This window comes from Cornus florida, unplaced genomic scaffold (assembly GCF_030987335.1).
Source record: "Cornus florida cultivar Cherokee Brave unplaced genomic scaffold, ASM3098733v1 CherokeeBrave_3.0.0_Hap2_Chr06, whole genome shotgun sequence".
In the NCBI taxonomy this organism is placed as follows: domain Eukaryota; kingdom Viridiplantae; phylum Streptophyta; class Magnoliopsida; order Cornales; family Cornaceae; genus Cornus; species Cornus florida.
In genome coordinates this window covers 96699695-96712522 of record NW_026775576.1, presented here as the reverse complement: position 1 = coordinate 96712522, position 12828 = coordinate 96699695, and the positions used below count along the sequence as shown (strand labels likewise).

The following is a 12828-nucleotide window of genomic DNA, read 5'->3' as shown; positions in this document are numbered from 1 at the left end:
TGTACTGAGATTTAAGATACGAAATGTAGACTAACAGCATCACTCGACCAAGCGAATGTGCACCTGTGCGCGGGTATATTTTCAAGTCCAAAACAACAAAGCATGTGAAAAGATCATGGCACGAAATCACCGAGAATCCTAGTATAAGGTTCCTGATAATCAAAGGAATTGGGATGGATGGATTGTACCAAGACCAAATATGATGATGATACGCACCACTCCTATATTCTTCCTCCGATGGACAGGGATTGGCATCCAAAGAGAGAATACAGAATATGTTTATCATGAAAACGCTCTCACTATGAGCATGTCCTCCAGCGGCTGAACGGTTAAAGTGCCCCATAAAGCTTTTTCCTAGCACATATACATTTTGTTGGTCCAACCAATTATATCTGCAAAACAAGTTAATCCATTCTTCGTGGGGAATGAATTATTAGTTTAAACACTCACCACAGTATGCAGGCTTAGTTTCATGCATATAAAGAAAAACAACCAAGAATATATTGAATTTCTTTAAAACATTCTCGAGTAACAAAATCCAAAAAGAGGGCAAAATCAGTAACAAGGGGACTTTCTGCTCATCAATATTATGTTACCCTTCAATGCAAGCATTGATTAAAAACATGATGAAAAACCTTCTTGCTACCGTCTTTTTACAGCCATTAAGTAAAAACAAAAATTTACAGAATTTTTTCCCCAACAAAACTCACTGAGGACCTAGGTGCAGCTGTATCTCTTTTTGCTCAAGATCACAAGACTACTGGAGCTGGATATGAAGGCTAAGCGGATGCACCATGGAGATCCAATCCTGCAAATGTATTAAAAAAGTAAATAAAAAGAGAAAAGATACATACACATATAGTGGCCTTTAATTCTACTGAATATACTACAATGGTCCACAAGCATGATGAACCAATCAATGGACATTTTAAAGGAACTCCAACAGGCTAGTATTCAAAACTTAGTAGGTTTCGCATGCAGAAAATAGCAAACAAAAAAACACAAGAATCAAAGCTTTTTCAAGCATTTCATTGGTTATAGGTGGATCAAACAATACGTTCAAAGTGACAAAAGACGTCTCATCTCATCTTTGGTAACAAGGACTTTAAAGTAATGATGGAGTTTAAAATTAATGTGTGGAATACTCAGAAGTGAGAGCCTGTTGAAGATTATCCGACTACGGCCTTTTTATAAACAAGAACATTGCGACTGTTTAAATTCTGATGATCTTGTTGAGAATAAATCCCTTCAATCATTTTATTTGTCTACAGAGATCAATAGTGAGAGATGACATATCAAGTGATCTTTCAGGTAACTGTTTAAAAGTGTGAAGCATTCAAGCGCTGTCATTTTTTTACATTTTGGGTCTTGCAGAGATGGAAGTCCTTTCTAAGGTCGCACTAGATGAGGGGGTGAGCAATTATGTACTTCTTGTTTACAGCCATGAAATTGCATCATTATCATTGTCCTATTCACAGTCATTCTGGACCACACACCATTGTCATAAAAAGTTCTAATAGAAGTGATTAAAACAGCAAATTATAAAAGGGAATACAACGCCAAAGGTGATCTCAAATCTTTCTCTTGGGTAATTAAAGGTGACCTCAACTTATTGGAGCGATGATGCAGTGAAGAGCGAGGGATGAAATAGAGCTAGGGGTGGCAATACTTAACATGACATGCTAGCACGACGAAATAAGTGAGTTTGGGTTTGGTTTAATCCTGTTCGGGTCGTAATTGCGTCGATATGAATTGACACGCTAATTAACCATGCCGTGTTTGACCCGCGAACCCGTTTATAACCTGATTAGACATGTTTAACAAAACATGTCATGCTCGTGTTAGAAATGACGCGTTTAACTAAAGGTGTTGTGTTCATATTAGAAATGACCCATTTAACTAAACTTTTAATTAAATGTGTCTTGCCATGTCATTTAATGTCTTGACCCATTTATTAAACAGGTTACGAGGGTCATTTCGTATTACTATCGTGCCATGTTCATGTCAACACATATAACATGATACCCATGGCACAACACGACACGGCGACACAAATTGCCACCCCTAGATGAAGCTAAGAGAGATGAAAGAGGAAACACTAATTTTCATCAAACAATCTCATTCCAAAAATCTAACCCAATCTTAGTACATTAGCCTAAAAGAAACCCTAACATATAGTGCCAAAAATAAGTAAAAAATAATACAATTTACCAAAAATACAAGTACAGAAAACAATCCAAATAATTTATCCTCTACGCTTACACTAAAATAAGTAGGTATAACATGTGACAAGGGTCCATCATGATCTCCAATAATTCTCCAACGTCGAAAAGTACTCGCCTTCCGAGAGTAAACCTAGTAGTACTGCTCCAATCGGTTTGGATATATACTACATGTAATCCATGTGTCATGTGTATCTGGTCAACCTTTCCAGCAGGTAAGATAATGTTGATAATCACTCTAGTGAGAAGCAATACTTTGATAGTATAACACATACCTAATTTGATTCACGATCTACAACTGAAATGGTGGAGGAACGCGTACTGGTGTTGAATGAAGATGCAACTCTACCTTTAGATAAATTTGCTGACAAAGTGGGAGGATTGAAGTAATCTTGGTAAGGGAATACGTCCTTCAATTTGAGAATTGAACTAATACCCATAGTTGATAGTAAGTGATGTAGAATATTGAAGTAAAAAAGATGTGCCATCACACAGTGAAGGAAAAATAGAAGAAAGAGGGAGTCAAAAACAATAATAGCGTGTGCCTGTGAGGCGTGAGGTTCCGAATAGAAGTATATAGTGGCATGAAAAACAGGTAAACATATGGTTGAAAATTTTGTGTAAAATTGAAGCACATAAGTCGGTTGCAATAGGCTGGCTCAAACTGTTGCTTGCCTTTGAAAATCAAAAGTGAGCAATTGCCAAAGCAGAAGCTCACCCTGTGTTTCTTACCACCATATGTCTTCCATAACTCACATTCCCTGCTGCTTTGCCCTTCAGATTTACAGCTTTTCACATTGAGTTGCAACCAGGTAAACCATAGTTGTTAAAGGCACACCTAGGCTCCAAAAAAGCCCCAGACTCGTCAAGGCTCGACTGGGGTGCCTCGACCTAGTATAGACCAGCCCCCTTCAGTCAGGCCCACATAAAGCCTTCAGGCTCGTGCTTATTAGTAGGCTCCAGGCTCGAAAACAAAAAAGCGTGGCTTTTATTTTCTATTACTTTTTAATTAAATGACTGTTAAATTAAAATGTTCCACATAATATCATGATCTTATTTAATGGATGATATTGTTCAACTTTATGAAATAATTAACAAAATTCATAGATTTATGGTTCATCACTGATAGTAATTGCATTTAGTGCTTGATTTTGAATATTTATGATAAATATGTTTAAACTTTGCATGATTGAAGTTTTTAATTGCTTCAAATTTGTAATCACATTTAATAATTTGTATTCACATTTAATTTACTTAATGTATATACATATGAAAATATTTAAGAGCATTAATTTACTTGATCCTCTTAGTTGATAAATAAAAAAAATCCATTATTATTAGTGTTGCATATCTTGAATTGTTCCAGTTGTACATTAACGTTATTGAATACATTTGTAAATAGAAAAGATATATGCATGTTGATTTAGCTAATTCATTGAATTAATATGTTGAAAAAATTCTTTATTTTGATATTGACAAGTTTGTGTTGCATAGCTTAATTATTCTTCATATACTTAATTACTATGCATGATTACAAACACGCCTTACTTCAATCAAGCTCGTGTCTTATACTGCATCTTCTGCTTAGGCTCCAGGAGACATTTGGAGCCTTAGTGCGCCATGAACCTTTAACAACTAATAGATGAATGTGATACTATTTATCACTTCTGATTTTCAAAGGCGGGCATCAATTGATGAGTAAGACTTATCACAACCGACCTACATGCTCCACTTATGGCATTTTTACACAAGCTTTTTCAACTATTTGTTTATTTGTTTTTCGTGCCATTACCTACTTTTTCTATTCAAAATATCAGGCCTCACATGCACACACCATCTGTGTCTTCACCTTTTTTGACTTTCTACATCCAATCTCATGACTCGTGTGCACACACCATCGCAGTTTTTGACTCTCTCTCTCTTCACCACATGTTGGCACATCTTTTTGACTTCAATGTTCTACACCAGTAGGTCAAGTAAATACGCATTGGGTTCTAAATTACAAATGATATGGAATGGTCCTATGGCTAGGGCATGTAACTACTTTAAGGAGTTTTTAAGATAAAGCTTTGGATGTAAAGGAACTATAACATGATTACCATTATAGAATTGGAATTCCTGTTATGAGTATCACAAACAAGTTTACTCATTGTTACACATGCTATAATAGGAATCAAGAATTTAACAAAGGTGATTATGTTATAATTTGTTTACAACCCAAAATTTATTTTAAGGATGTGTACATCTGACCATCCCCAGACCTTGCAATGTGGCAGGAGCCTTGTGCTTTGAGCTAGCCCTTACAACCAAAAGTTTATTTTAAGAATTCCTTACATACATTATATGCTCGAATTACCAGATCGTCCACATTATTCATAATTTATGACCAAATGCATTGAGAATTGCCATCGGACACAAGTACTTTTCCAATTTCCAATATTGGAGTATCTTTTTCCTTTCCGAAGCACCTTTGAGTTGCCTATTTTGTCATCATGTGCTCTTTACAGGTGGAGTTGTATCCTCTACAGTGTTAACACAAGTTCTTTAGACCTTTTAGCCACAACATTTCTATCAAATTGAGGATATTATTGACGAGAGTGATATTTACCATTAAGGAGATACTCAATGATACCTCCTTCGATGAAAAGGTCGTCTAGAATCATATCTCACGTAGATAATGATCATATGAAGTGCCACATTCTTTCCAAGTCGGAATGAATTGATGGAGATCCTGTTGGGCCCTATGTGAATCATGATATATGTACTTATTTTAGGTAGAGGGCCTAGAGGCACATATATAAATGGATGTTGACCAATTTTATGTATTTGTATTTTTGGGATTTTCTTTATTTATTTTTAAAATATATTTTGGCAGCACTTACCAGTATATAGTGAGTTGCATATATATATATATATATATATATATAGGTTGATTTATTGGATGGGGCATATTATGGGGATTGATTTAGATTGTTATATTGAAATTCAGTTCTTCGGCCCTACTTATTATCTTATTTCCCCTAATTCTGCTTCTCATATCTCTCTCAGCCCTATGTCATCTCTCTCTCTCTCTCCCTCCTGCTTCAAGCAATTTTTAGAGTTACAAAGAGATTTTTCCTTGCAATCTCTCATTCATTATACCAAGTTGGACTGAGCAGCACCACAACAGATGCACCAATCACCATCAATCAGTCTAGCAAAGGAATTGTGGTCAGAGATGACCAAGCCCATGCAAAAATGAACTAGATAACCTAGCTTTAAATTTTCGTTAAAGGGTCAAGTACTCAAGTCCCATGCACCCCCCATAACTTAAAGAAACAAAAACAGAAATAATCCATACTTCACTATAGCAGCCTCTAAAAAGCGTGATGTCTATTACTGGTACTCTTTTTGTGCATCAGGGAACTTCGTCTAATATGACGCAGCAGGGAAAATGATTATCTACAAAAATGTTCCAACATATAGTGGAGAACTGAGCAATTGTTCATTATCAGAGGTGCTAAATTGTTGTGGCCGCAGGGATAGCAATTTGTGAAACGAATATCGACCAATACTTCGCTGGTATAAAACCAAGTACATATGTCCAAATAGACATCTAAATTATGTAATGTTTAGTGAGAGGTACTTCATTGCTAAATTAAGCAAAAAGAGAAAACGATGTACGACAAATACAAGTATCATGCTTCTACTAGCTATGATACAATATTTAGTGCAAGAATGTCAGGCAGCAGTAAAGAAGGTATTTTAAGATAGATTATAACTGATTTCCTGTGGGTAAAGGTGGCGGAGGTGTACAGCCTTTTGGATGTGTTAATATCATTGGAGGCTTAAATTAAGCAAGAAACAAAACTCTAGGACTGCTGGAGGCTGTGAGAAATACTCGTGAGCATTAGGGACTGTACGATATTTTCTAGTCAGCTAGGGTTGAATAACTGAAAATGGAAAGATAGGGTTTGTTTAGTATGATCTTAAAGTCCAAAAGAGCTAGGACTGATTCGTTAGAGCTCTAAAGAGCATTGGAATTGGAGAAAATTTGAAGAAAATAAAAAGAAAGCAGACAGATAAAGAAACTAGTGATTGGTCATAGGCATCCAGGGTATGAATTGCATCACACAATTCATAAAGGGCTGCCCAATGCATGAAGCTCCCCCCCTCTAAATCTAACTAATAGCCCCCCTGCAATGCATTAAAGCACTGAATGTCCCTTTACATGGTCTCTAATTGGGTACTGAGCAATTGAAGATTTTAATAATATGAGGTGTGAACAGTTGTAAGACCCTAATAATAATAATAATAATAATAATAATAATCAGTGTTGTTAAAGGCGCGCCTAGGCGCCTGGGCTCGAGGCTCGGGTCTATCGCCTATTGTCATCCCAGACTCACTAATGTTTACTAGGCGCGTGCCTCGGTTGTGCCTCGTCCTGTTTGTGAGGCGCGTCTCGCAGATTTAAAAAAAAAACTATGATTATTCTATTTCTTAAGCCAAAAATGGTACTATTGGCAACTTAATAAACAAATAAGAAAGCCTAAGCGTTCGAGAGAAGAAACTTTTATTCAAAAGAATAAACAAATAAGAAAGCCCAATAGTCAAAGCGTCAACCAAACAAAGAAAGAGTGAGACGTGCGTCAGTTCTTTCATATTCTTCTCTCTTCTCCTCTCTCCTCTCTTCTCCTCTACTCCTCTCTTTTGTTATCTTTGTTTACATCTCTATCTTTGCCTAGTTCTCTTCTCTCTAATCATGTTTTTTTAATTTTTTTTTGGTTTTGTGGGGCTCGGTTTTTTCTCCTTTTTTTCTTTAACACTTTCTCTCTCTTCTCATCTACTTATCTCTCTTAATCTACTTCTTCCGTCTCTCCGTGTCGTTTTTTTTTGCTCTGCCTTTTCTTTTCTTGTTAGCAATATATATATATATATATATATAATTATATATTTTGTTAACAGATTTGTTTCTTTTTGTGCTCTGTTTTGCCATTCAAAAAAACAAATTATGCTTTGCTTTTCAAGAAAACAAATTTGTGCTCCATTTTATGGTTGTTGGATGCTTGTTTAGTTGATGTATTTACTTTTTCATATTTGATATTAATTTGTCGAATATTGATATGACTTATGAGATATGAATGTTTAATTTAAATTTTCAATTGTGCGCCACACTTCACTCAGGCGAGCACCTCGCGCCTAGTCTCCAAAGGACCTCTAGCAACTTGGGCCTTTAATAACACAGATAATAATAATATCACAAAATAGACTGAAAATTCTCAACTATCTTGTGCTTTCTAGTTACTATAAATGCATGACTTTCTTAAAATAACTGGACCCAGTCATAACAAGTGGCGTAAATAGTTCACCTCTCAATAATTACTTATTAGGTCCTATCAACTGTGTGAGTTAATGTAATGCACATTATAAAAGGATTAAGCATGGAAAACACAAACCAGACTAGAAACATAGTGACAAGAAAAACAGTGTTTTTGCTTCGGTCCTATTTTTCCTTCGGGTAAAATCAAGAGCGAATCCACAAAAACAAAATGAAACACAATGAGAAGCAGACAGATTGAGAAAAAGAAAAATATATTATTGAGAGAACAAAAGAACAAGTAAGAAAGGAAAAATACACCAATCTTCATTTCATATATCTATTCCTAGATTAATCATAGTTTGATATGTGATTCAGTTGCATGGCTGAATCATGATCCTTGTAAATGGACGGGCCTTGCTTTCATCCAGTTCAAAACAAAGTTCTGGTTAAAAAAATAAATATAGGAATTAAGATTTAGATGGCATCCATCCAGTTCAATACAGTATTTATTTTAAAAAATTGATCATAGTGCACAGCTATCCCTCATAGGGCCAAAACAGAAGTATTAAAAAAAATATGGCTCTATACATATCTTATACTTAAAGAGATCAGATTTTTGCAAAAGAGGCATATATAGATTAATCAGAAAGAACGAAAATGTGATACAATATCGACAAGAACCTTTACAATAATAAGTAAAAAAATAACTTGATTTTCTATTTCCTTTAGGAAATTATAAAGAATGACATGGAGACATCCATCAAATGAAAGCTAATAGGGTTCTTTTCTGGGTGGTATGAAGTTGGTTTCCTAACTCCAGAACGCCATGCCTTTAAACCAGAATGATGTCCAACCTCTTATACGTGTAAAAAAAATATTGCCAAGAATACATGTAATTGTGTTCACAAAACAAAGATTAACCGACCTTACAATTGAACAAACTGCTTTATGACAATTGTTTCCCTTCATCTTTTCCATATATACGCTGAAGTTCACGAGTAGCAGCTAGGAATGATTCTGAAGAGGAGGAAAAGTAGCACTCAGAAGAAAGATATTGCATATCACAATTCATAAAAATGTTAGATAAAAAATAATAATAATGAAAATGAAAGGTGTGCGACACAAAGGATATTAAACAGTCAACAGTAATAAATCATATATTTTGCACTACCTTTCCAAAGACGGAAAGATTTCTGGTTAATGGGAGATCCAGTAATTGTCTGAATAACTTCAAATAACAAATCCTGAGGCGTGTTCCTGAGCTCTTGAACAATCCCATAAATAGTCTTTCCATTCTCGAAGTATATGTGGTTATTTGGATGTTTTGTTTTGCAACTGGCATGACGCTCAAATTCATAAGCATTAACTGCCTACAGAAACCAACATATTGGACGTTAGGTCAACAGAATAAGTTCAAGAATTCCCTAGATGTTGTAATGAATAAGTTAATTTAAACTGACCTTGGAAAAATTACACGTCTGACAGCCACATAGATAACTAGAACCTTTCACAATACCGCGAAGTTCCTTCTAACATGCATAGAATAACCACATGTCACTGGGTGATAAGGTAATCTGACAGATGAATGGATTAGAACTAAAATTTACCTCCCGTGACCAGGCAATATACTTCACAGGTACTCCATCCAGCATACCGGTTGACAACAAACTTCTGACATTTGAAGGAAAACTGTTTGGAGGAACCTTTTTAGACCCCTTTTGCTCTTCTTTCTTCTTAGAAACAGTTGCAACTCCAGATGCAGTCATCTGAGCAGCACTTACAAGTGCATCTCTGTTTGATTCAATCAACCCATTTTCATTCGGTACTTCTGATCTTTGAGCTGAAGACTGACCCATCAACAAGTCATAACTGCATATAAGCCTTCCTGAAGAATTAATATCATCATCTTCATGGCAGCCACCAAAGGATATGATATTACTTTCTCCCTTGCTGAAAGAGGGACACATTGATAAATTATTTTTATCAACTTTGCTGTAGGCACGGCCCACTGTTATGGAATTGTCATCCACCTTGTTGGAGTGACCCATTGATATTGTATGGCCATCCCCCTTTTTGATGGTTGGATCCATTGATGTGTTATTGTTATCACCCTTGCTGAATAAGACATCATTATTATTGTCCTTAAAGGTATGACCCATCAATATTGTATTTTCACTCCCCTCATTGAAAGTTTGACCCATTGTTATGATATTGCTCTCACACCTGCTGAAAGACTGATTCATTGACATGGCATTACTATTCTCCTTGAAAGTATGACCCATTGATATCGTATTGTCATCTCCCTTGTTCAAGGTTTGTGCCACAGTTGTGATATTGTCATCATCCTTGCAGAAAGTCTGGCCCATTGATATGCCATTATTATTCTCCTTGTAGGTGTGACCCATCAATACAGCGCTGTTATCCCCCTTGTTGTAAGGTTGGCCTATTGACATGAAATTGTTATTCTCCCTGTTATAGGTGTCACCCATTGACATGACATTGCCATCTCCACTATTAAAAGAAAGACCCATTGACACGAAATTGTCATCGTCCTTGCGATAAGCATGGGGCATTGACATGTTACTGTTATCCCCTCTAGTATAGGCATCACCCATTGACATAGACATGAAATTGTCAGTGTCCTTAACCTGGCTGACTTTAACTTTTCTAATCCCACCATAATTAATACCTGACCTAGGATCTTCCAGCGTATGAGATATGGATAAACCAAATGAAGAATCAATCACAAGTGGATCCTCAATTACTTTTCTTCCCATATTGATATTATCTGTTCCAACTGTGGGAATGTTTCTCTCATCAAAGTTGATGGTCCTTGCAGCTTCAGGGTCAAATAATCTTTCACTATATTGACCAGCAAATGAGTGAAAACCTGAAGCATTTCCCCAAGGAGAAACATTTGAATTTAGAAGTCCAGTGAATGAATTGTGGCTTGAAACTTCGACTGCTTGCTTCTTGTTGGGGAATAGCTCTGCTTCAGTGCCATCCATGAACCACTGATGAGAACGCTTTGGCTCAATTCTGGAAGTATTGTCGTAAGCCATATCACCATCAGTTAAACCCCCGGGACCCTTTGTCATCCAAAACCCTTTGTTCTGGAATGAAAATCATAAATAATATCTCAAATAATGTCAACATTTAGCAATTTACAAAAGATTGAAAGAACGATCATCAATCTTCAATGCCTATATGAATATAGAACTGTCACAAGCATGCATCAAGATTATTCCCCCAATTGTTCTTTACTTTTCCAGTGTTACTTCCCTAATTGCTGTTTTGCTGACAAAAACTCTGGTACCACTCGAAGGACTGCGTATTTTACCACACAGTTCATTAAACAAAAAGGGTGAAAAAAAGATGGAAAAAGAACACCGACACTTCTAACTTTGCACTAATGACTTATCCTCCAATTGAATAACTGAATAAGAATCAAACTCCGCCGCTCTAATAAACAAATTAAATGTGACCTTAACAAAATGTTAAGTAATATGTTCTGTGTCTGAGGCAGTAGAATCAAAGACAATATAAAGTACCACAAAATATACCGATTTGTATATGCTTAAAGTACCAATAATTTGTTGATGTATGCCTGTATGCTGTATGGTACTCAAACTCCATTTGTTTGAGTAAGTTGCAAAGCATCCAACACAATAGCCATCTAGCCGCTTTCCAATTAGGGGTTCTCAGGAAAAAGTTTTGTACTTTAGCAACAGATGATTGCATACTTTTTCGGAAACAGAATACTTAGCATCTAAAGCATGATTCTCTACATCAAATATAAATATTTTATAATGGTGATATGAATGGTTGGATTGCACTATCCAACGAACCCAAACTTATCATTAATTTGAAATGCATGAAAAATTGTGAAGTAATAGGATTGTAACCTATTTCTGTTTTGAGTCGATGAAAACAGTTTTGAAATACCTGAACTAAACATGCTCCAAATTTCCAAAGAAGGGTTTCAAAACATACCATGTCTCTAGTTTTAATATTTCCTCACTGACTTGCTTTCTCCACCCTTTTTCCGTTGTAGTAATATTTCCTGCAATTGAAAGTCCTCAGACCTTCAAAACGAATCTGCAGCTATACTGAATGCTTCTGATGACTAATAACAAATATTGAAGAGTTCAATTTACTTGAAACAGCCGTCACAAAAAGGCAAGCTTGCAACTTTTTTCCCACAGAGTCCGTCTAGCAAGAAGAGGGGAAAAAAAAAAAAATCAAACATTTTACTAAGAAAACAAATCTGAAACTTTTTCTTACTTTGGATCATAATAGATCTTGATTATGCAAAAATATTCATCTCCTTGCTCATTGATTGCTGAGAAAAATGCATGAAATAAAAATAAGTCACAATTTTATATTATACATTTTTCATCAATTTCGACCCGAGACATTCTAGAAAAAATTTACTCGTTTCCAACTCACTACCTAAGTTGAATCGAGTTTTACATTAATTAAAAGAACTAGAGCAGCAGAAGACACAAGGACTAGAGATTAAATTATTTTTATATTTTTCTTTCATTTTCTCAGCAACCAAACGCAGGGTTAAAACCAAAAACATAAATAAATAGCCCTAAAAAAAGGAACTAAAATGAGATCTATTTGATTGTGTGTAACTGTGTATGTGTTTACCTCTGGTGCAGAGTGAAACATCAGTGACCGTACGGATATCGAGCGGAGATGAGATAAGTACACCGGCGATTGTACGGATGAGGACAACGGCGAGATCTCAGAGACGGATAGTATTGGATTGGGGAGAGAAGGGTTTATTTGTGAGTAAGAATATATTATAAGAAGGTGTCCTACACGATCACAGTTTGTGAGGCCTAATCTACTCCGTACACGTGGGGAGGGCGGTGTTTTGATAATCCATCTAGGCCGTTTATGTTTCATAAAACTACTGTAGTCGAACTTGAATCTATCATCACGAATAGATTTGGGGCACGTGAGGAGGGTGGTAGTTTGATAATCCATCTAAGGGCCGTTTAGGGTCTGATGTTACAAAATGTGGCTCTATATGGTTATGAACATGTTAATTTTTTAATTTTTAATTTTTAACAAAGTGATAATTGTCTAACCAGAGAATGTGAGTGATCACGACTTTGGAACACTAGTGAAGTAAATTTATTTATTTATTTTTGTGGGGTGTTTTTATGTAATAAGTAAAACATATATTTTAAAAAATTTATATTATTGATTTAAAGTTAGGAAATATAAAAAAACATATTTTAGTTTCATTGACAAAGGAAATTATAATCCCAATCACAAAAACAACCATCAGTT

At 35.6% G+C, this 12828-nt stretch overlaps 1 protein-coding gene across 6 annotated transcripts; it reads right to left on the bottom strand.

The window, feature by feature from the left end:
- Window positions 1-479: 479 nt before the first annotated feature.
- On the bottom strand, window positions 480-12317 carry LOC132313134 (uncharacterized). Of its 6 annotated transcripts, XM_059811803.1 has the most exons (9): window positions 12178-12314; window positions 11806-11863; window positions 11679-11733; window positions 11515-11584; window positions 9129-10634; window positions 8982-9050; window positions 8693-8891; window positions 8447-8538; window positions 480-808 (listed from the first exon to the last, which is right to left on the bottom strand). In XM_059811803.1, exons 4-8 carry the CDS (start codon window positions 11515-11517, stop codon window positions 8468-8470), a joined length of 1848 nt encoding a protein of 615 aa, XP_059667786.1. In that variant the 5' UTR covers window positions 11518-11584; window positions 11679-11733; window positions 11806-11863; window positions 12178-12314; the 3' UTR covers window positions 480-808; window positions 8447-8467. The 6 variants fall into 6 exon arrangements, with proteins under 6 accessions (XP_059667786.1, XP_059667785.1, XP_059667784.1 ...); XM_059811802.1 differs by lacking the exon at window positions 11806-11863 and having other exon boundaries at window positions 12178-12317; XM_059811801.1 differs by having other exon boundaries at window positions 11515-11733.
- Window positions 12318-12828: the final 511 nt, after the last annotated feature.